We start from the raw sequence: 24,989 nt of genomic DNA, 5'->3' as shown, positions 1-24,989 counted from the left end.
GCACTGCTGTAAATCTGTATCGATAGCCCTTGTAATCCACTGGGTTACTCCTTATAGCCCACAGGCATTTATCCCCTACCTTGCACTGATCTAACGCTGGCTAGTTGCAAGGTGACAATAAAACTAACATAGCTCTTTAGGTTTCCATTCTTTTCCTTGAAATTATGTTTTTTCAAAGATGTGTTTTTATTTTATTCTTTGTTTATTGACTTTAGGGATAGAGAAAGATAGTAATTTGTTGTTCCACCCATGGTTGAATCTCGTATGTGTCCTCACCAGGATGAAACCTGCAACCTTGGTGTACTGTTGGGACGATGCTCTAACCACCTGAGTTACCTGGCCAGGGCAAGAGTACATTTTTTAAAAACAGCTGTATTGAGATATAATTGACATAAAAGAAAATTACCTGTTGGATAAGATTTGACATGTGAAACCATCACCGCAATCAAGATGAACTCATATCCATCACCTTCAAAAGTTTCCTTAATGTAGTTTAGAGTTTTTAGAATAATGTAAATGGAATCATAGAGTATATGCTTTTTCAACTGGCTTCTTTAATTCGGTATAATCATTCTGAGATTCGTCCATGTTATGTGTATCAGGAGTTTATTTCTTTTTATTGTTGAGATGCACCACAGTTTGTTTATCCATTCACCTGTTGATGGCCATTTGGGTTGTTTCCAGTTTTTTACTGTTACAGATAAAATTGTTATGAGTCTTTGGGTACAAGTGTTTGTATGAACATATGCTTTTATTATTTTTTTTGGGTAAATACTTAGTAGAGGAATGATTCGGATGATATAACAGATGCATGTTTAACTTCTTAAGAAACCACCAAACTGTTTTCCCAATGGTTTACCATTTTACATTTCTACCAGTAGTGTATTAGAGTTCTAGTACTTCCACGTCTTTGTTAATACTTGTTACTGTCTGTCTTCTTAGTTTTAGCCATCTTAGTAGGTATGCAATAGTATCTCATTGTTTTGATTTAATTTTTCTGATGACTAATGATATGTTGACATCTTTTCATGGGCTTATTTACCTTTCATAAATCTTTTATAAATTATTCAAATCTTTTGCCCCGCCCTTTTTAAAAAATTGGATTTTGTTTTCTTATTAATGACTTTTTAAAGTTCTTTACATATTGTGGCTATATATCCTTTATCAAGCCCTGGCTACGTAGCTCAAGGGGAACAACAAAATCGATGTTTCTCTCTCTCTCTCTCTCTCTCTCTCTCTCTCTCTCTCTTTCTCTCTCTCTCTCTTTCCCTCTCTCTCTCTCACTCTCTTTCCCTCTCTCTCCCTCCCCCCTTACCACTTCTCTCTCTAAAAGTCAATTAATAAAAAATCTAAAAATCCTTTATCGAGTGGGGAGAAGATGGGAAAGAAGGGGAAGAGTCTAGTGAAGGAACTAGTATAAATGACCCATGGACATGGACAATGAGATGGGGATTGACTGGGAGAAGGGATGGGTGGGGTGAGGGGGAGCAAAGGGAAAAAAAGTGGGACAACTGTAGTAGAAAAACAAGTAAATTAAGAAAAAAAACTCTTTATCAGATACATGATTTGCAGATATTTCCTCCCAGTCTGTGGCTTGTCTTTTTTATTATTTTAACAGTGTCATTTGAAGATTAAAAGTTTTTATTTTAGTAAAATTTAATTTATCAATTTTGGGGAGAGGATGTCATATCTAAGAAATCTTTCACTAACCTAAGGTCATAAATACATTCCCCTAGAGTTACATAGTTTTAGGCATTACAGTTAGGCCTATGAACTATATTGAGTTAATTTTTGTATATATGGTGTAAAATATGGGTTGAATTTTTTTTTTTTTTAAATGGATGTCCAATTGTTGTACCACTCTGGTGAAAATGACTTCTTTCTCCACGGAACGGTTTTTTTTTATCTTTATCAGAATTCAGTTGTCTATGGGTTTATTTCTGGACTCCCCTTCCTGTTCCAATGATCTATTTGTCTGTGTTTGTGCCAACACCATACTTTCTAGACTAAAATTTAAGTTTCTGCACGATAAGAGCCACATTCCGTATCTTTTTTACATAACCAACCAACACTTATCAAGCAACTACATGTTAACCAATATATTTATTGTATTGAAAAAACAGAAACTTTAATACAATCATTTAAGAGAAACTGTGGAGTTGAAAACCTAATTTAAGGAGTGCTTAATATTTTGAAACTTGTGCTTGGCATATAAAGTAAAAAAATTTTTTTAAAGATTTTCAGTGAGCTTGTGCATCTTTGATATTTAACTTAAAGGTCTCAATTTTTAGTCAAAACATAAAACAGTGTGTCAGTTTTTGTCCCTTAGTCTTTCCACATCCGTGTCCTTCATGACTCCCTGTACAGTAAAGTATTTTTCTTTCAAAACGAATTTTAAATCATAATATATGTGAATGTGTTTCTTCTTAAAAATTAAAAACAAAACCCCTCTAGTGATCCCTCTATACCCTTCCCCCATCTATGTGGTGCTGTTGGCCTACATCCTTCTTGACTCTTTTCTAATTTTTTCTCCTGGTTTGAGGTGATTATTCTTAAATTTAAAAAATTTTATACATAACCATGCATTTCGAACAAGAACCAATAACAATTTTTTTAAATTTTTATTTTAAAGTATATTTTATTGATTATGTTGTTACAGTAATTCCAATTATTTTCCGCTTTGCACCCCCCCCAGTACCTCCCTGCCCTCCAGCAATCCCACCCCCCTTAGTTCATGTCCATGGGTCGTGCATATAAGTTCTTCGGCTTCATCCTTTCCTATATTATTCTTAACATCCCCCTGTCTATTTTGTACCAACCGATTATGCTTCTTAGTCCCTGCTCCATTTCCTAATCTCTCTTCCTCACCCCACAGCTGATAACCCTCCATATGATCCCTATATCTATAATTCTGTTCCTATTCTGGTTTGCTTAGTTGGATTTTGTTTTTTAGATTCAGTTGATAGTTGTGAGTTTGTTGTCATTTTAGCGTTCATATTTTTGATCTTCTTTTTCTCAAGTAAGTCCCTTTGACATTTCATATAATAATGGCTTGGTGATGATGAACTCCTTTAGCTTTACCTTGTCTGGGAAGTACTTCATCTGCCCTTTCATTCCAAATGATAGCTTTGCTGGATAGAGTAATCTTGGTTGTAGTTTGCTTTTCATCACATTGAATACTGCTTGCCAGTCCTTTCCTGCCTGCAAAGTGTCCTCTGAGAAATCAGCTGATAGTCCTATAGGCATCCCCCTGTAGGCAACTCTCCGCCTCTTTCTTGCTGCCCACAGAACTCTGTCTTTATCTTTCACCTTTGGCATCTCAATCATGATGTGTCCTGGTGTGGTCCCTTCTGAGTCCAGCTCACCTGGGACCCTCTGTGCTTCCCGGACCTGTATGTCCATCTTTGCAAAATTTGGGAAGTTTTCCTCATTTTTTTCAATTCTTGCTTCCTCATCCTGCACTGGCTGACTGTTTTTTTCTCCCATATGTTCCAAATCATTGATTTGAATCCCGGTTTCCTTCCCTTCACCATTGGTTTTGTGTGGATTTTCCTTCATTTCACTTAGCATAGCCTTCACTTCTTCTCTTATGCGTTTGCCATACTCAAGCATATCTGTCAAGCCTGTGAGCATCTTTATCACCAGTGTTTTGAATTCTGCATCTGTTAGGTTGTCTATCTCCTCATCTGTTAGGCTGGCTATCACCTGGTCGCTTAGTTCTCCCACTGGAACCTTGATCCATTCCCCCTTTTGGGCCATACTTCTCTGTCTCCTCATTCTGACAGGCTCCTGTGTTTGTTTGCCTCTGTGTCCCAGGTAGAGCTGTTGCTCCTGTTATGTTGTAAGGGATAGGGCCTTAGGAATTTATCAGTAATGGGCGACCTGTTTCACCATGTTGTGGCACTGTATGTGGGGGAGGGGTCAGAGAGGGAACAATGCCGCCTGCCCAGCACTTGCCTCTTTTCCAAGCACCTTTCCCACTTCCGCACCGGACTGGCGCCCCTCTAGCTACTGCCCCAGCTGTTGTCCCCAGAGTGGGTGGGTCTGCAGACATTCTAGGACCATGGGGGCCCTTTAAACAAGCGGACTCTACTGAGACCAGCAGTTTCTGCCTCCACCTCAACCCCCACTGGTCTGCATAGTCAGAAGCAATGAGGCTTGATTTTCCCCGGTGCTGGGACCGTGAGCTACGAGGTCCTGTGAGGAGCTGGGAATGCCCCCCAAGTGTCCCTGCCGACTTTTTAAAACGTGTGACTGTGCTTTCTGCCGGCCTGCTGCTGCCACCACACTGCATCCTCTCTGTCCTGACTCCGCCCCTCCTACCTGTCTGGATGAGTATTTCTTCTTTGTATCTTTGTTTGCTGGACTTCCATGCAGTTTGATTTTCTGGAACTTCTGGTTGTCTCTAGTTTTGAGGTAGTTGTATTCCTTCTTAGTTGTGGAGGGAGACACAGCATGTCAATCTATGCCTCCATCTTGGCCGGAAGTCCTCTAAAAATCCAATAACATTCTTTTACCAACCCTAACCCTAACCTACATCTCCTTCACCAATCTCATGTCTACATTGTCTGAAATTTTAGTTTCTGATTCCTATTTAAAAATTTAAAATCAATAATTTAAAAATAATAAGTTTCACTAAAATTTCTTTGTTTTCTATTGCTTATTACGTTTCACTACATTTTGGGTGTATTTTCTTTCAGGAGTACATACTTGAGTAATTCTTTTAAAGAGATGAAGTAGACAATAAACTCTCGTGAGTCCATGAATGCCTGAAAGTGTCTTTATTTCACTCCCACATTTGAAAAATAGTTTGACTGCGTATATAAATCTGAGCTCAAAGATATTTTCCTTTAGTCCTTTAAAGATTCTGTTCTGTTCCATTCTCCTCTTGTACCCTGTGTTAAGAAGCCTGATGTTTTTCTGACTCCTTTGTAGAATTGTTCTCCTCTTCTAATAGTTTGAAAGATTTTATTATTGTCCTTGATGTTTTGAAGTTTTACTGTGATTTTTCTAGGTATGGGGCTTGTTTTTGTTTAAATTTCTCTCTTTGTTCCTTTTGAGTTTTAGCCTTAATTTGGGAGAGGTTTATCTATTATTTAGTTAAATATTGCTTTCCCGTATATTCTGTATTTTCTTCTTTTGGAACTTCTTTGGCACATAGTGGAACTTCTTAATCTTATTTCTGATGTCACTTAATTTTTATCTCACACTTTCTAGTGCTCTATCCCTTTGCACTGTATCCTGAGAGAATTTGACTTTCCAGTTCACTATTACCCTCTTTATCTGTGTTTATTCTGCTTTTCCATCCACTTAACCCCCCCCATTATATTTTTATTTCCAAGATCTCTAAGGCCTGTTTTCAAGACTGCTCTTATTTGAAAATTGTCCTTGTTTCATGAATGTCATATCCTCTCTTAATCTCTTGTGTATTTTATTTATAATTATCTTGAAAGTTTGCTCTGACTCCATTATGAACTCGGCTTCTTCGGGTGTACATTCTTCCATTTGTTGAAACTCTGTTCTCTTCTGTAATCTTGGCTTTCCTTAAGCATTGACATTTGAGGAAATGTCTGAAGGGAAGATGGTGCTGCTTTCACCTCTTGAACTGCACGCACATTGTAGTGAGAGTTTGGTAAGGTCAGAATGTAACAGGGTGCAGGGCAGGGGGCCTCTGAAATATTCCCCACAATGGCTTCACAAACGTGGATTGGGGGAAGGAGGAAGTGGATGATCTGATGTTTAAGATACTTTGCAAAACTATGGCAAGTTGACAGCTGTGCTGCCACCCTGGGACAAAGGTGTATGTGGCTTTCAGAGAGTATAGTGACTCGTGACATAGCCAGGGGAGGCGGATGCTTTTGTGTCAGGAGAACTCTTGCCCTGACTGAAGATGGCAGCTAAAAGAAGGTAAAAGAGATGGGGAAACTGGCAAAAGTAGCACATCATTGGAGGGGCCAGATATGAGGTCGTGTAGGAAGTTCTGAGCTGAACATTTAAATTTAAAGTAAGGGTGGACTGAAAGAGAACAGAATTCTGCCATGCTGTCTGTAGTGAGAGGAGCTACTTCTGCTTCTCTGAGGAAGCAGACATGTGGTCTGTAGTGGGATTCCGCTATGATTTCTGAAAGAGAAGGGGAGGAAGCTATGCAGGAGGAAAGGGTATTAAGGAGAGAGCTGATGGACCTGTACGGGGACCTGCCTAACCAAGCACAGATTTGTGGGAGATACTTGGAGCTAAACTTAACTATGACCAGGAATACTGAAGCTGCAGGCTTCGGCTTCTCTGAAGGACATACAGAGAAGCCACTTTCTTGGGGTGTGTGCCTCCCTGGATTCCACCATGATCCAGTGCAACACGGCACATATTTTCCTGTACTACTACATGGAGGCTGAGAGCAATATACCCCAGATCCTGATGGAGGGAGCTGCTGCAAGGGGATGGTAACTCTGAAACCCACAAATGCACCTTCCAGACGGGATGGAGACCTGTTTGTGCAGCCGGCATAAGCACAGATAAGGATATGGGGGACTTCTGGGCATGGTTTTGGCTTATAGCCTGGTGGGGAGCAAGGAAGTGCTGGGTCTCATGGGAGAACAGGGCTCTGAGCAGGAGTGCTCTCACACCCCGCCCCCCAGCTTGGAGTCCTGTAAATAAAAACCTGTTTCCTTCAATGAAAATTATTGGGTCATGTATCAAGGCACCACGTGGCCGGGCCCCAGTCTGCTCGGTGACAAGAGTGTTAGGAGTGCGGCAATGTGGATGCTCCCTGTTCCTTTGGGCATCACTAGCTGCTGGGGCACTGCCTTCCCTCTCACACCCAAGCTCACAGGTTCACTGCTCCCACCCAGAAGATATTCTAGCGTATGTGTAGGATGGCGTTTGGAAGGTAGATGGGCAGTGGTGCACAGTTTATCTCTTTGGCTATTCTCACTTTGATTCTCCAAATAATTACCTTGTTGATTGTCTTCATGTCCCTTCCTGTTTGGGCTTCCACCAGCTCTACCTTCTGCAGTAGGACCCTCTTGTTCATGTCAAGGGCTGCAGTTCCCCTCTTCAATCTGATCTTTGTGTTTCTTAGGGATTTTTCCATATTTTGTCAGTTTTGAGTTTTCGTTTTCATTTCAAGCTTAGCCGAGTTTGGAAATATTCATGTTTATTTGTTCATCTATTGTTTATACCTTCTCTGTTATTTTTAGGAATTTAGTATGTGGGGGTGAAGGCTGTGACATGTTATCACTCTAATACTTTTGTAACTGAAAGTCCTGTTTTCTTTTTCAATTCATGTCCTGCTTTTGCTGAGATTGACTTGTAATGTCAATACTGCAAATGGTTAGCACATAATCACTGATGAAGAAGAAATTTGGTGACCTTTTGGGTGGTTTACGTCCCCATCACTGCTTCTATCATATATCATCAGCAGTTTGCCGGGTTGAATTAAGCTGAACTGGAAACGTGTGTGAGTAGGATGGGGTGAGATGTTGCTTATACTAGAATAATGTCAGTGTACATCTGCACCTGCTTATTTTATTCTTTGTTGTTCTACCCAAAATTTGTGTGTTTACCTACATCTCCTTGTCCCTGGCTGGTTTGGCTCAGTGGATTGAGCGAGCTAAGTGTCGCTGGTTCGATCTTCCAGTCAGGGCACATCAGAGAAGGAAAACTCTGACTCCAAAAAACCTCCGCTGCCTTGCGGCATACCTCTTCAGGGGAAAGGCTAAGGGAGTAAACCCCGACAGAAAATCCGGAGCCGGAGTCCCTAAGGCGGTTTGACGTTGTAGTCAACACTGGCAACTCCTGCAGCACACCTGAAGCCAAGCTGTATTGACTCCGTCTTTCCCTTGGACCCTTCAGCTGCGAAGAGAGGGGGGGTCTGCTGCATGGGCAACAGCAGACCCTCCATATCACCCCGCCCAGGCTCTGTAGCTTCAGCTTCACTGGAGAGGACACTCCAGCGTCATCGCAAGATGTCGATTCAACACGGGAGGAGACAGATACCGTGTCACTCCCGAGTCAGACTGCACAGCCATTCTCGACGGTGCAGATAGACTCTTAAGAAGCTACACCATCGTCTCTCGAGACGGACGGCTGCCAACACCTACATCTCCTGCAAATTCAAACATCAAAGTATTATACTAAATTAAATTAACTAAGATTATCAAGTATTAGCATGTTTTTAGAAAAAATTGTTAGTCACAATAGGGAAATAAAGGATTACTTTGCAGTCTCTATTGGAGTAGGCTTAGACTCGAATCAGGGACTGGTAGAGACCTAAACGGTGTAGTTCAGAGAGAAATTTAATATAGGTCTATATTTCCATATTTGCCTATTTTATGCCTTTTTTCTTAAAATATTGGTTTTCCTTCTTGATCTTTCTCAAAGTTTCATTTTTATTTATTATTTTATTTATTTTGGTCATTCATGAGGCCTTTTTAAAAAAATTGAGATTAATTTCACATACCATATTGGCACTGTTAAAGTATACAGATGAATGGTTTTAATATATTCACAAAGGTGTGTGATCATCATTACTATTTAACTCTAGAACTTTTTTTATTACTCCAGAGGAACCACTTGATCATTAACAATCACTTCCCATTTTCCTTTCCCTATAGCCCCTGGCAACCACAAAGTATCTTTTGTCTCTGAATTTGTGTATTCTGGACATTTCATATAAATGGAATCAAACAATATGTGACCTTTTGTATCTGGCCTCCTTCACTTTCACTGTTTGTTCATGCCGTGGCATAAATCAGTACTTCGTTCCTTTTTTATGGTTGAATATCCCATTGTATGGATATATACCACATTTTGTTAATCCAGTTCTCAACCGATGGGCATTAGATTGTTTGCATTTTTTGGTTATTATGAATAATGCTGCTGTGAACATTAATGTACAAGTTTTTCCTTGGGCATATGTTTTCATATTTTTGAATATATTCCTAAAAGTGGAATTACTGAGTCATATGGTGACTAAAGGTTAAACCTTTTGAGGAACAGCCAAACTATTTTTTAAAGATTTTATTTATTTTTCAGAGAGGGAAAGGGAGGGGAAAAAGAGAGGGAGAGAAACATCAATGTGCGAGAGAAATATTGATGGGTTGCTTCTCACACACTCCCGACCAGGAACCTGACTCACAACCCAGGTATGTGCACTGACCGGGAATCAAACCAGTGACTTTTCAGTTGCAAGACGATGCCTAACCCACTGAGCCACACAAGTCAGGATGCCAAGGTTTTTTTTCAAAGCACACCATTTTATCTTCTCACTAGCAGTGTATGAGGGCTCCAATTTATCCACATCCTTAGAAGCACTTGTTATTGTCTGTCTTTTTTATTGTAGCCACCCTTGTGGATATGAAATGGCATCTGTTAGTTTTTTGGATTAATATTTCTCTGGTGGCTAATGATGTAGAGTGGCTTTTCATGTGCTTATCGGCCATTTGTCTCTCTTTGGGAAAATGTCTTCACTTTTTTGATAATGTCCTTTGAAGTACCAAAGTTTTTCATTTTGATGAGGTCCACTTTATTTGTTTTTCTGTAATTTCTTGTGTTTTTGGTATCATAGCTAAGAAACCATCTCCTAATCTAAGGTCATCAAGATTTATACGTATGTTTCCTTTTAACAGTTTTATAACCTTACCTCATAAATTTAGATGTTTCATCCATTTTGAGTTAATTTTTGTATATGGTGTTAGATAAGTTTCCAACTTCATTCTTTTGTGTTTGCATATCCAGTTTGTCCCAGCACCATGGGGCAAAGCTGAATGGGTCTTATTTTTAATAATCATTTTAGGTTCTTGATCTCATTTAATTCTATCATAACAGCCCTATGAGGTTTTTATTGTCATTATCTGTTTCTTTGGGTTTTGAAACTGACTTTGAAAAGCTAAGTATCTTGTCCAAAGTCTCATAGCTCAAACCCCATGTCTTGACTTCAGGCCCCAGCATTTGATCACTAGGTGATACTTCCTTGGCTTCTGTGAAATGTACACACTCTTGGTCAAGAAGGACTGCTTCTCAGAAGTTAAGTGGTTGTTTAAGGCTGAAGAACATTGTGTAACTAACATTATATGTTTCAAGAACAAAGATGACCAAGCCCGACAGGGTTTTGATCTTTTATACCAATTCCTACTTTTATCCAGTAATGCCTAATCCATCTAGAACCCTTAGCAAAGGATTTTAGGATTGAATGTTTGTTACCAGAGACTAGAATAACGCGGATCCTTAGATGACAATGTTCTGTGTCTGCACTCTTGCCTGATGTAGCTATTGAGTTACCTGAAGTGTGACTTGTGCACGTGAGGAATTTAAATTTTCTTATTATGGTAGAACAAACCATAACATAAAATTTACCACTTTAATCTTTTTAAAGTATATAGTTTAGTGATATTAAGCATACACACACAATGTGGTACAGCCATCACCATCATCCATCTCCAGAACTTTTTCATTTTTTTCTCCAAGTGAAACTAACCATGAAACACACCAACTCTTCAGTCCCACTGGCTCCTGGAAATCACCATCCGTTTCTGTGTCTATGAACTTGACTGCTCAAGGAACTTCATATAAAGAGGAACTGGGTTTTGGGGGGAGGGCATGGTTAAATATTTTTTCAATTAGAGTTTACATTCAATGTTATTTTGTATTAGTTTGAGGTGTACATCATAGTGGTTTTGGATTATTAATGTTAGTGAATTTTAATTTGGTCACCTGTGGCTAGTGGCTACCTTACTGGACAGTGCAGGCTTAGAGCTGGGGTGGGCCTGGGAGAGGTGTACCTTTCACGAAGTTCACATCCGCTTCCCAACACAGCCTAGACCCAAGGCATCTAGAATATGCACATTTTCCAAGCCTCTGTGGCATGCAAGAAGCACTGGCCAGTATAGGGTAGCTGAGAAAGGATAAATGACCAAGCAACTCTTTAGTGCACAGAGATCCTGCTGATCTAGACAAAGAAGGACATTGCTCTGGAATGCTGACATTGGATTCTTTTCCTGGATGGTTGGCTTCAGGAAAACTCTACTCTTCACCCTCAAGGTTCCCTGCTTGCTATGTGGAATTGTATGGTTTTGTGACACCCCTCCACCCCCCCGGGATGGTATGAGAGGTCATGAAACAGAATTTTTCAGTGTTTTCCACTTATTAGGAGCTGGCCCCTCAATGAGTGGAATGATGTAATTAGTCTCCATATTGGGAAAAGTCAAATTGTCTGTGAATCATAAATCACATCTGAGGTGGAAGTGAAACTCTTTGAATTAACCACTGTGAAAGCGTCTCACCCTCATTTTTGTTTTGTGGTTTTCTCCAGTTCTGGACTTCAGCGATCCCTTCAGCACTGAGGTGAAGCCGAGAATCCTGCTCATGGGCCTGAGGAGAAGCGGCAAGTCATCTATTCAGAAAGTGGTCTTTCACAAAATGTCTCCCAACGAAACGTTGTTCCTGGAGAGCACAAACAAGATCTGCCGGGAAGATGTTTCCAACAGCTCATTTGTTAACTTTCAGATTTGGGACTTCCCAGGACAGATTGACTTTTTTGACCCTACATTTGACTATGAGATGATCTTCCGGGGAACAGGAGCCCTGATATTTGTCATAGACTCCCAGGTAAAGCTGTCTTGGGTACGGTGGCAAAGCAGGCCCCTCTCCCCTACATAGGCAGTCGTTCCCCTGGGTTCAAACAATATCCTTGGTGATGGTTTCGGTTTGGGGTTTGGTTTTTAGAATTCAGTGTAGGCCTCTAACAAACAAGCATTTCTCATTTGGGGCTCTCAGAATTTGCAAAGAAGCCTTCAGGCAACCTTGACAAATAATTGATGACATTAGGGAGCTATAGCTGTGTACATCTCAGCAAATCACAACTCTAGGGAACCTCACAGGTGGAGGGAACCGGCATACAGGCCAAAGACAGCAAATATGTGCCCCTCTCTGATACTCTTGGCAGACATCTATAAATGACGCCAGGGTTTGTGCAACAAATATATGTGTACATATAAATTTACATTTTAAAATGTTTACTATTTCCTATGAAGATAAAGTTCCAAGTATGAAATTTTTTTCTTCTGAGTTAAAATTATTGTAATCATTGCTAGTGCACAATTGATAAGGCAGCATAACTTATGTATTTTATAGGTAACAAATATAAACAGTAAAATTTGAGATAATTATATCTCTTAAGAAAATGGGTATTTTTCCACTTAATTCATGTGTCTGTGCTTGAATAAGACAGGCCTTGACATTGATTCTATTTTTGTTTTTTGTTTGAACAGATGTAACCACTGAGAAAACTCATTCACATAAATAAGTAGGTAGATATAGGGTGAGTTTTGATATAGCATTCACTCAATTATTGTCTGGTTTTTTTTTTTAAAAGATTTTGGCCCTGGCTGGGTAACTCAGTTGGTTAAAGCATTATCTTGATGCGCCAAGGTTGCAGGTTTGATCCCTGGTCAGGGCACATTCAAGAATCAACCAATAAATGCATAAATAAGTCAAACAACAAATCAATATTTCTTTCTCTTTCTCTCTTCCTTCCTGTCTCTCTAAATCAAAAAAATTAAGATTTTATGTATTTATTTTTAGACAGAGTGGAAGGGAGGGAGAGAAACATGGATGTGAGAGAGAAACATCAATCAGTTGCCTCTCACACGCCCTCAACTGGGGACCTGGCCCACAACCTGGGCCAGTGCCCTGGCCGAGAATGGAACTGGCAACCTTTTGGTTCATAGGCTGGTGCTCAATCCAGTGAGCCACACCAGCCAGGGCCACTCAAATATTTAAAATCCTTCCAAGTTATATCCCCTAAATTGCCCAGTTTTCTATCATAAAAATTTATTTTTAGTAGTTTACCAATAGACATACTGATTGGTCCTCCTTAACTTTGCTGAAAGCCAAGAATTGGGAGCCCTTTCTTTGACTTACTAACCAGGCATAGAGTCGTTCACTTTATTAGTTTCTCAAACCAGTCTTCTGAATTTTCTCTTTGGCACCCTGGAATTTTGTACCCCGAGCCTTTCTCCTATTAAATGGGAGCAGGGCCTGTGTTAAAGGGGAGGTGAGGAAGGGCAGCCTTAGAAGCCGGTGCATCTCACGCAGCTCAGTATTAGAGAGAGGGACAGACAGCAGGACTGGGACCTGGATGCCCTTCACATACTCCATGATAAAGTGTTTTAGAAAGTGTCCATAATGTGTGTGGCCCAGGCTGACGTTCCTCTCAAGGTGTTTCTTTTGCAGCTGTTGGGTAATAAAAGGCAACAAGTCCTATAGGAATGCACTACACCAATTCTAAATTCAGGTTCCGACATTGTCCTGAAAGTGTGGATGTACAAAGAGACAGAGGGCCGAGCACTCTCAGCCCTTGCAGGAGCCCCGGTATAGTTAGTGGGGAAGGGATGCAAAGACTTAGCCATGATGGTTCTAAGCCCATGCTTGGAAAACTATTCTCTGAGAAGGCTGCCCATGCCAGAGAGTATTCATGGAACTAGCTGTTGTTTTCTGTTTTGTTTTCTAAGATTTTATTTATTTATTTTTAGGGAGAGGAAGAAAGAGAGGGAGGGAAACATCAATTTGTGAGAGATACATCGATCGGTTGCCTCTCACATGCCCCCAACTGGGGAACCAGGCTGCAATGCAAGCATGTGCCCCGACTGGGAATTAAACCAGTGACCTTTCGGTGCACAGGCCGGCACTCAGTCCACTGAGCCACACCAGCCAGGGCTCAGTGTTCAATATAATATTGAAATTTTCAACTAAAGCCTTTTAGTTTCAAGCGATTACACTTTGACTTCTAGTGTAGCTGGGGGGCACATGGTCAGAAAGGGTTCTTGCTTTCGTGGTGGGTATAGCTGGGGGAGACTTTAAATTCCAGCGCCTGCTCTAGGAACAGCAGGCAGTGCCTGTCCGCCCCTGGACTCATCCAGAAGTGCATGCTTGGAGACACCGGCATCACGTCCAGGGCCTGCTGTCAGCCACGGCTTTCCTGGCTGTCCCACTTGTCCTGACTTGTTTTCTGGCCCATCTGTGGCCTTGGCAGTATCCCCCTGCCTTCCTGCCTCGGGTCTGCCAGCACCATAAATTAGGGAGCATGGAGCTGGAGAGGAGTGGCCAGAGTGTGTACATGCTGCTGCTGCAGGGGAGGCGAGGCTCCAGGGATGTCATGGTCATCTGTCTCTTGAGCTCTTTTTTTTCCCCTAAGTCACATGGCCGCTATTTCTGTAGCTATTGAACTAGGCAGTGACAGCCTGTGAGTGAGTAGATTCCAACCATTGGCTTAGTGGATTTCAAGACAGTGGCTTAGTAAGTAAATGCTTACTTCAGTACCATGTTGTGCTTACCTAGCAATTTGCATTTATGAAACTCAAATTTCCAAAGCAACTCTATCTCAGGTATTTGTATGATGGCTATAATGGGGCTAAAATAGGTATACTTGCCTATTTTTAAATTGCAGCCATAATTTAAATTATTTTATTTAGAAGGAGGGAGGAAGAGAGAGAGAGAGAGGAACATTGATTTGTTGTTCCACTTATTTATGCTTTCATTGTTAACTTGCAACCTTGGTGTATTGGGATGACACTCTTTTTTTTTTTTTAACATGTTTTCTTTTTTTTTTTTAATTTTATTTTGGTTTTTCAATTACAGTTGTCCCCTTTTCCCCTAATTTCTCTCCCCCACCCAACCCACCCCCTCTCCCACAATCATATCCCTCCCCGTTGTCCATGTCCATGAGTCTTTTATACGGGTTCTTTGACTAATCCCTTCCCTTACTTAGGGGATGACACTCTTAACGAACTGGGCTACCCAGCCAGAGCCATAATTTGGTTTTAATTGTACCTGAACACGAAAGTGGACCTTCAGTTTGGGTGGGTAAATGAGTTTTTTGATGTATTTCTTGTTTTTTCTTTGTTGTTCTTTGTTTGTTTTTTGTTTTTTTTAGCTATAAGGCAGAGAAAGTTATAAGAATGCGTACAAAATTCATCTTTTTAGTTTTACTTTTAAAAAAGGGCTCAGTTGGTTGGAGCATCATCCAGGACACCAGAAGCTTTCACAAGTTAGATTCCAGTTGGGGCACATGCCTAGGTTTTGAGTTTGATTCCCCCAGGGTGGTGTTGGGGGGCTGGGGCTGAAGAGGTGGCCAGTTGATGGTTCTCTCTCTCTCTTCCCCTTTCCTCTCTTTCTCTGAAATCAGTAAAACATATCCTTGGGTGAGGATTTTTTAAAAATCATATTTGTGGGAACCTTTATAAGATGTGATTACTAACATTAAAAAGAAAAGCCCACATGCCCCAGCCAGTGTGTCTCAGTTGGCTGGGTGCTGTTTTGCAAACCAAAAGTTTACTGGTTTGATTCCCAGTCGGGGCCCATGTCAGGGCCATTACAGAAGGCAACCACATTGATGTTTCTTTCCCACATCAATGTTTCTCTCCCTCTTTTTCTTCCTCCCTCCCTTCCTCTTTCTAAAATTAAAGCAAAAACAAATAAACAAAAAAACACATTAGGGAAGTCTCTCGGTAGCACTTGAATATGTGGTATTCATTTTCTTTATTTCTAAGCAGCGCTCTGGTGGTCTGACACCTCGTATTTTTATTTTTTGCTTGTGAATTTCTCATATCCACAGGATTGCCAGATAAATATAGCACCAAAGAGAAAGTGTGTCCTCGCAGAATATTGTATTGGGTTGACCAAAAAGTTCGTTTGTTTTTTTTTTCCCATAAGATGGCTCTAGTAGCGCTTAATTGTCTTTAACTTCATTCAAAACAATTTTGTTAGATTGTATTTTGACAGCTGTCATATCAGCACGCATTTTTTAAAAAAATCAAAATTGGTGGTATTTTTGTGTAGCCATTTTAATATTGAACATGGAAGAAAATATGCAACTTTTTCAGCATATTATGCTTTATTATTTTAAGAAAGGTAAAAACACAACTGAGATGCAAAGAATATTTGTGCAGTGCATGCAGAAGGTGCTGTGACTGATTGTGTCAAAAGTGGCTTGTGAAGTTTCTTGCTGGAGATTTCTTGCTGGACGGTGCTGCATAATTGCGTAGACTGTTGAAGTTGATAGCAATCAAATTGAGACATTAATTGAAAACAATCAACACAGAACCACATGAGAGATAGCTGACATACTCAAAATATCCAAATCAATAAAGTTATCGGTAAGAATAAAAAATGTGTCTCTTATTTTACAGAAAAAGCCATACAAACTTTTTGGCCAACCCAATAAAATAAAAGGGAAAGAGAACACTGAGTCATTTTCCCATGACCTACATGGGTGATACCACCAGACCCCTTTGGCCCCTGCAGCCATTTCACATGTGCTTTGGGACACATCTGGCATTCCTAGACCTAATTTTGGATTGAAACTAGGTAGCATATGTTTTCTTTATTTGTGCTTGTCGTAGAAAATAACAACACACATGGTAGGAAAAATTATCTGCAATCCCTCTGCTCTATTAAACCAAGTATTTTCTTCTTTTCAATGTTGTTTGTAATCCTTGGCGCTAACGTACTACTTCATCAGTTAGTTGGTAGTCAGACCATTTTATATGCTTGGCAGGGAGGTTAGAGTAGTAATTTCTAATCCTTTGAGACAGTGATGTGCTCTTGACATTGTCTAGTTTTGGTCACAGACTCCCCTCTTTAACTCCCCTCTTGCTTATGTCAAAGAGAAAACCAATTACACTTTTTTCTTGAGGTTAATATACGTACAATGAAATAGCCTCATTTTAAGTGAATAATTCAGTGAGTTTGACAAATGTACACACCTTGTCACTACCTCACAATCAAAGTGCAGAATACTTCTACCACCCCAAAAGATTCCTTTCTGTCCTTTTTCAGACAGTACCCCAAATCCCAGCACCAGACAACTGCTGACATACTTTCTGTCACTATAGACTAGTTTGTCTTTTCTAGAATTTCATATATGTGGAACCATTCAGTAATGACTTTAGTTTTTATTTGAGATCCTTTAGGCCATTAAAGAAATGCTGCAAATTATTCATCTGGATTGTTTCCAACAGGCTTAATCTGCTAGCCCAGTGTCCAAAGTGTTCTTTCATTTTAAACCACTCTTGAGAGTGTAAGGATGAGAAAGATTCCATTTGCTGCTTGTCTCTCTTCATAGTTTCTTAGTAGCATCTTTATTCTTTTGATTTATATAGATACTCAGGATACATTTTATTAATTAAGTTTGGTGATAGAAGAATGCCGAAACATTCCCTATTCTGTTGACTTTCTGTATTTATATGGGTTTGGAATCATCAGAGGGTGAAAGTCCTTTGACTTCTGTCCTGCAGATCCCTTTCCTTTTTCTGCTATAAAAACAAGACCTGTTCACACCTTCAAATTGGCAATAATTAAGATCTGATGACACTGAGTGGTGATGAGTGTCTGGAGCGATGAGTACTCTTAGACATTATGTAGTCAAATTCAGGGTGCCCGTTCCTATGACCCAACAGGTCAGTTAGTGTCCAGGGTAAGCCCCCAAACCTTGCAGATAGACACAAAGATGCATTGTAGGAGACTATCCACGTTATCATTGTCTGGAAACATTCTGAAAGTCCATTAACAGTTATCAACAATGATAAATTATAGACCATCCATACGATGAAGTTTTACAGAGCTGTTAAAAGGGGTTATGCACTTCACTATAGATGAATCTCATGGACAGAATTTTGAGTGAAAAAGGCAAACCATAGTACATGTGTGACGATATTTTTGTAAAATAGAACAATGTAAATGAATTCTTGTATGTTGTTTAAGGATAGATGTGTATGTAGTAATGTATGAAGAAATGAGTGGGAATAAACACTAAACTTGGGGTAGTGCTACCTCTGGAGGGTGGGGGTAGAGTGATGGGGTGGGTTGGGAGGAGGGTGAGAAACCCACAGGACTTCATTGTCTAATGCTTAATTTCTTTGTTTTTTTAAAGTTTTTAAAAATTGATTGATTAGAGGGAGAGAAACGACAATTTGTTTTTCCAGTTATCTATGCATTCATTGGTTAAGTCTTGTATGTGCCCTGACTGGAGATCGGACCCACAACCTTGGTGTATCAGGATGATACTCTAACCAGCTGAGCTGCTTGGCCAGGACTGATGTTTGATTTCTCAAGCAAAGAGACACATATACAGGTGTTCATTATACTATTATATAGGTATCATCTGTAGGAAGGAGAAAAAAATAGTGTTGAGTTATTTAAGGCAACGATTGTGGACCATGGGTCAGCAATCTTTTTCTGTCAAGTGCCACATGGTAAGTATTTTAGACTCTGCAGGCTATACTATCTCTCAGGAGTTGCCACAGAGGAAAAACACAACTGTTGTTGTAGCATGAAAGCAGTTACAGACACTTGGTAAACAAATGACTGGCTGTGGTCCCATAAAACTTTACTTAAAAACTACAGCATCAGCCCAGTTTGGCTGCTCTATACCAGGGGTTCTTAAAAGTTCTTTCTTCCTGGCTCCTTCCCCATCCTCTCAGAGACCCATATCATGTTTTCATCTCTAATTGTCCATCACAGTTTACCAAGAGACTCAAAAATCTGGGAGGGATGGTGTTCCAAGGGAGGTCCTAGGTGACCGTTGTGAAGTTTCAGTTCCCACGACTGCAGCTCTGCTCTCTCTGACTGTCACCAAGCTAGTCGCAGCTGCCCACAGCTGTGCTTTTCTGGCCTTTCTTTTCCATCTTTGGTTAACAAAACTTAAGTTTTCGGTCTTGAATTCTATGAAACCAGCTTTTATTGGGCTTTTGCAAAATATTTTTGGAGGTTGTACCCAGATGGTTTCTAACTTAGGATAAATGTGAGAAGGACAAAAATGGTTTAATTGTGAGGCAAGGTGCTGGGAATGTTAATTTTCTTGATTGGGGGGATCATTTCACAGCATACACGTGTATCAAAACATTACGTTGTACACTTTAAATATACGCTATGTTTATGTGCCAAGCATACCTCAATACACCTGGGAAAGCCCTGGCTGATGTAGCTCGGGGTTGGGCGCCATCCCCCAAACCGAAAGCCCATCAGTTCGATTTCTGGTCAGGGCACATGCCTGGGTTGCAGGTCAGGTCCCTGGTTGGGGGTGAGTGAGAGGCTACAGATCAAGGTTTCTCTTGCACATTGATGTTTCTCTCCCTCTCTTTCTCCTTCCCTTCTCTCTAAAAACAAAATCTTAAAAAGTAATAATAATAAAGCTGGAGGAAAAAGAGTGTGAAGGCAGCTCAGGAGGGTTTCAAAAGCAAAGCAGCCTCCCCTAACAGGAGCGTGCCTTTGTTCCTAGGACGATTACATGGAAGCCCTGGCCCGACTGCACCTCACAGTGACCAGGGCCTACAAGGTGAACACTGACATCAACTTCGAGGTGTTTATTCATAAAGTGGATGGTCTGTCAGATGACCACAAGATTGAAACCCAAAGAGATATTCATCAGAGGGCAAATGATGACCTTGCAGATGCTGGATTAGAAAAAATTCACCTCAGGTGAGAACAGAAACCCCTCTGGGATCACAGTAGTAAACAGAAAAAAAGCAGATTTGGAGTCCAGAGTCCCCACACATGGTTTGGCCTGGGCAGGAATTTACCTGTTTACCCCATTTTGTCTTGTAGACAGTGGGATAGGATTTGGGAAAAGCAAGCTTTCCATGCGCTAATTCTGATCTTTGGGAAAAGCAGTGGGGTTTTAAACACATATATATTTTTAACAAATGGTCAAAACTAAGGTTCTTCCCCCATTTCAAAAACACATTAACATAAAACCCATGAGCATAATCCAGGAAGTTAATTGATGCTGAAGTTTACAGTTCTTGATAAATATGTTAGTGTCTAACTCTGAAGATAATTCACAAAGAAATACTCACGGAAGAAAACCACCTCTCTATCATTTTTGTGGGGTGCTACCTGCACAATCATGTTGCAGACTGGAAAATGAAAAACTTCGATTCTTCAGTATGACTAATACAACTGTTAACTGCCCTGCGAGGCATGTGCACAGCTGGTCTGGTGTGCATTCTCTTGCTGAACTTAAGGAAGCTGGTGGATACATACTATGCATTTTTTAAAAATATGGACCGTTTTGCAAACTTGCACGTCATCCTTGCTCAGGGGCCACACTAGTCCTCTCTGTCGTACGTGCATTTTTATAGCTTTGTGGTTCCGCCAGTCAGCAGATGAGAATGGGCATAGTTCTCGCTCTTTGGGTGGTGCGGAGGAATGGCCTATTGAGACATGTTCCATTTTTGCCAAGGCTATTTGGGATCCTGAAGGGGCTAGAGTGTGTGTGTAAGAAGTGTAGGTACAGAAGGCAGGGTACTGGTGTTTCAACAGCTCCTAAGCAATCTGTTTCTCAGTCAAGAGGAAAATTGATGAAATACTGTTTCCTCTTTCAGCTTTTATCTGACAAGCATATATGATCATTCAATATTTGAAGCTTTTAGCAAAGTGGTTCAGAAACTAATTCCACAACTCCCCACCCTGGAGAACTTGCTGAACATCTTTATCTCAGTAAGTAAATAATATTATCCTGTTGGTGTCATTAAAGAATAACATTACAAGAGTGAAAATGATCTTATTTCTGCTTATTCATATAGCATTTCAAGATCAACAAAGTATTACTTTTGGAGGTTGCTCCTACAGGTCGTTTTAGGCAATTATGCAGTGTTAATAGAGCCCTACTAGAAGTATGGAGCATCAGATTTGGTTTGGTGATAAGATACATACTGTTAAGACTGAATGAGGAGCTGGCTAAATGAGTCCTATAAACTACCAGCTCCATAGAGTAGAATTGAGGCAGATTCAGTTGTACTCACTGTACAATTTGGACTTGGCTTGTTTGGATTTCTTAAATTAATTTTTAAATTTAAAATTAGTAAAATTAGTATTTGCCTGGCCACCACTCAGTTTGTTTACCTACAGTAAATAATTTGTGGTAATTAATTCCAGTTTTCATTTCTTATGCAAGTCCGTTATAAAGAAGTATATGACGATGAGGTTTAAATTGTAACAAAATGGAACAACCTGAACTTTTAGTAAATTATGGTAGTTTTTGCTTGTTCATTTTTTACATGGCAGATGGCGTATAGTTTTATGTAACTGTGACCTGGTCTGAAATCAGCTGTTGCTCTAAGTCAGCATCTTTTTTTTGTTGTAGAATTCTGGAATTGAAAAGGCATTTCTATTTGATGTGGTCAGTAAGATTTATATTGCAACTGATAGTACCCCAGTAGATATGCAAACCTATGAGCTCTGCTGTGATATGATCGATGTGGTTATTGACATCTCTTGTATTTATGGGTAAGTAAAATATTCTTAAAGGCTATAGTCAAGCCATACTTACAGTTCATAATCTTTGAGATGTTTTGCATTTACTTAGTTGATTTTAATGCTTTTGTTTTAAATGACTGAGATCTGTAAGTAAATACACCATTTAGCCTGCAATAATAATAACAAATAATTATTGAGTAAATTCCTGGCATTATGCTAATAATCTCATTGCATATCATTTAATTCTCTATCAATCCATGAAGCAGGAATTATTTATTTATTTAATCCCCACTGTAAAGATGGTAAAACCTGAGGTTTACGCTGGTTAAATTTCTAATCTTTGCTCACACTGTTAGTAAGGCATGAAACTAGAATTTGAACTCACATTTAACTGATTCCTGGGGTTTCTCTACTGTAACTCTGTCATCATATCACAATATCTTATACACTTGGGAGAGAGTAATAGGATCCTTGAACTCTAAGTAAATATCTCATTAACAATAGTTCTATTATCTTTTTAATTATAGGAGATAACTACTGGATTCCTTTTTAATATACTTTTACTTTTATTTTTTATTATTCAATTACAGTTGAAATTCAGTATTAGTTTCAGGTGTACAGCATAGTGGTTAGACATTTATATAACTTATAAAGTGATCTCTTCAATAATATACTTTTGATTTTCCTCTATTGTGGGAAGCAGAGAATTTTAAAACTAAGCAAACAGCATTACCTATTTATTATTATGGTCTTACATTCTTAGAAAACAGAACTTCTTGTACACTTAAAATCATGTAAATTAAATAAGGAGCGGGGAAAATCGATTGTGTTACGAGGCATAGAAACAATTCCACATAATCATAAATTTGCTGAATGGATGTCATACAGAGTGAATGGGTGTGAACTGGTTTGTCTATCTTATTAAGACATCAAGTTGTTGCTGCCTGTTTACGGTGGATTTATATCCTTTTCCAGTCATTGATGACTTCAAGTTTTTGTTCACATTCCTCTTTACTTACTGTGGCCTGCTTTATATAGCCTCCTTTCTATGAGACTCTCAGTCTCGCCATTTCTCTCTTCCACTGTCTGAAAATCCTTTGCACACTCAGTTGAGATTCTCTTTATAAACTCTGTTGTACACACTTGCACACAGTCCCTTCTGTGATGAAAGTGCTGCTTCACAGGACTAGTGAGGATGAGATATCACTAGGTTTCACCTGGTAAATCCTAGATAAATATAGCTGCTGCTCTTATTATTATTATTATTATTATTGTTATTACTACTACTATTATTATTACTATTATTATTAAACACTGCCATTTGGCTTTAGAAGTAGACCTTATTTCCTAAGATTATTGCCCTTGTAATCTATTATTTTTAAACTGTAAGTGAATGACCTTGAAATAGCCATGAAGCTGAATGTACCCTGATTATAGTCTAGATTGCTATATTAATCAAGTACAATGAACAACACAATTAATCTTGCACATATTTAACAATATGCATAATCATTATTGTGCCATATGGTAATTAGACATAATTGGTAAGTTGTTCATGTAAATGATGTTAATCAGAGTTACTTTTGCCCAGCTAAAACAAGTGAGGCGGGGAGGGGTTGGGAGGAGGAGGGAGCTGGGCTCTGGGCTCTGCCATCCGGTTGTTTTTCTGGGGTAGAGTGCAGTGCTTCCTGAGAACCCACCAGATTCAGTGAGAACCAGTCTGGGTCACAAGTGGGGCGGGCACACCCTGGGTTTTTCTCAGCCTGTTTGCTGGGCGGGCGAGGAGCCAGCCCAATTAACAGGGGGAGGGCTGGCGATGTGTGTGGCAGCCCAGGAAGCAGGCTCGCTGCCAGTTCCCAGCTGCTCCCTGGAGACCAGCGGGGTTTAGAGGCAGGTGACCTGGTGCCTCAGTCCAACTGCTCAGGAATCTCAACCGAGCTTCTGCTCAGTGAGGCCGGTCAGCTCCGCACACACCCACACTTCAAAGTACGTTCTGTCCTCATGTGTTTTATGGCTTTGTAGATGGAAATATGAGTAGTAGAAAATAGTTGTTGCAGTTGTAAAACCTCACCAATGTCTACTTGTTATTTTTGGGCGCCTTTTGTTTTTCCAATTTGTTTAATGTTTACTTTTTTCTGATGATGAATGTAATCCATGCTCATTCCAGGAAATATAGTATTAAAATAAAATTAAAATAGCCCATAATCTCATCATATAGAAACAATCACTAATATTTTTATATATTCTATTCTTATTTCTGTGTAATTTTTAGGATAATGTGATCACTTTGTATAGTTAATATTATATCCTGTTTTTTTCACTTAACATTATCACTTAAGAATTTTCCTGTGTAATAAGTGCTGTTAATAAACAATGCTTAGTGTCTATATAGCATAGCATTATGTTTCCTTGGAAGCTTTAAATTCAGTTTTCTTCATTGGTTAAAATTCTTAAGTGTTTCAGTTTATTTTCAGAACATTATTTATCAGCAAGAGAAATTTAGTCTAGAAAACCAGTAACTAAAAATAGCACAAAAGAAGTTAAGAATTCTGTTAAAGCATCTTTAACATCTGAGATTTAACACTTCTTAAAATTTTTCTTTACTATTCTGGTAAGTAAAAAAAATAAACTCAGAATTTATTTATTAAAAATTGTATATTTATTCTTACATGTTTAAACTTCAGTCATCTTCAAAGTACTCTCATTTGACACAATACACCTATCAAGATGTTTTTTACACTGTTCAAAACTGGTTTTGAACTTGTCAATTTTGATGCCTTTTAGTGCTTCTGCCGTATTTTGTTCACCTCTTCCACATCGGCAAAACATTTCCCTTGGGTGAAAAGGGAGGGTGGGGCATGGGGGTCATGCCATTTTTGAGGAAAATTGCTGAACACTTTGTGTGTTGTGGGCAGGTGCACTCATAAATCACCCACCATGAAATAGGCAAACATGCTGAGTCTTGAAGAAAAAAAAATTCACTGAAACCAAATGCAGTATCTCACAACAACACCAGCTGGTACACTGATACAGATGGATTCCTAGAACACACTCACCTGGCAGGGGACCCTGTATGACAAGGAGCCTGCCCTCCAGAAGATAATTTTGTTTTTTGGGGTGTTCCCCCCATTGTATAGTGAGTTAAATTCTTTTATAAAAAACTAACTTCCACAATTTACTGTTTTGTTGTTTTGTTTTTTTTTTTAAGAAATATATATTTTGGTCTTCACTTGCCTTTCTTTCTTTTTTTAAAAATAATTTATTTGTTTATTTTTAGAGAGAGGGGAAAGGAGAAAGAGGGAGAGAAACATCACTGTGTGTTTGCCTCTCACTCGCTCCCCCAACCGGGGACCTGACATGCAACCTAGGCATGTGCCCTGACTGGGAATCGAACCAGCGACACTTGGCTTGCAGGCCAACGCTCAATCCACTGAGCCACAGCAGCCAGGGTCCACAATTTCCTTTTAAGTAGCCATGCATGTACTGGTTTAAAATGTTCTCCAATCTAAAAACCTACATTTCTTTTAAAATACTCTATAATTGATGCATTTTCATTTGATCTGGTTTTCACCCTTCCCCCTTGTGATATTTATGTGATTAAAAGCATTAACTCTAAAATTAGTCAGATGAGTTTGAGGTCTGGCTGTACCTCATCATCAGCTTTGACAAGTTTTCTTATTTTCCCCAACCTCAATTCCTCAGTACCTACCTTAGAGGGTTCTTGTGCAGACAGCATA

At 39.6% G+C, this 24,989-nt stretch overlaps 1 protein-coding gene and 1 pseudogene across 1 annotated transcript in view; one reads left to right on the top strand and one right to left on the bottom strand.

Annotated features, from left to right (window-relative positions):
• Positions 1-24,989, top strand: part of RRAGD (Ras related GTP binding D) — a 47,352-nt gene that overhangs the window by 10,670 nt on the left and 11,693 nt on the right. Inside the window, exons 2-5 of the mRNA XM_090279670.1 lie at positions 11,309-11,604; positions 19,274-19,473; positions 20,379-20,493; positions 21,140-21,282. Coding sequence (XP_090135796.1) covers positions 11,309-11,604; positions 19,274-19,473; positions 20,379-20,493; positions 21,140-21,282 — 754 coding nt within the window. The remainder of the gene's footprint in view (positions 1-11,308; positions 11,605-19,273; positions 19,474-20,378; positions 20,494-21,139; positions 21,283-24,989) is intronic.
• Positions 20,050-20,120, bottom strand: LOC150007457 (U6 spliceosomal RNA; annotated as a pseudogene).

This window comes from Furipterus horrens, unplaced genomic scaffold (genome assembly GCF_987537825.1).
Source record: "Furipterus horrens unplaced genomic scaffold, mFurHor1.1.pri manual_scaffold_6, whole genome shotgun sequence".
Lineage (NCBI taxonomy): Eukaryota > Metazoa > Chordata > Mammalia > Chiroptera > Furipteridae > Furipterus > Furipterus horrens.
Note: the sequence above shows the minus strand (reverse complement) of the source record. Positions and strands in the feature narration are given on the sequence as shown.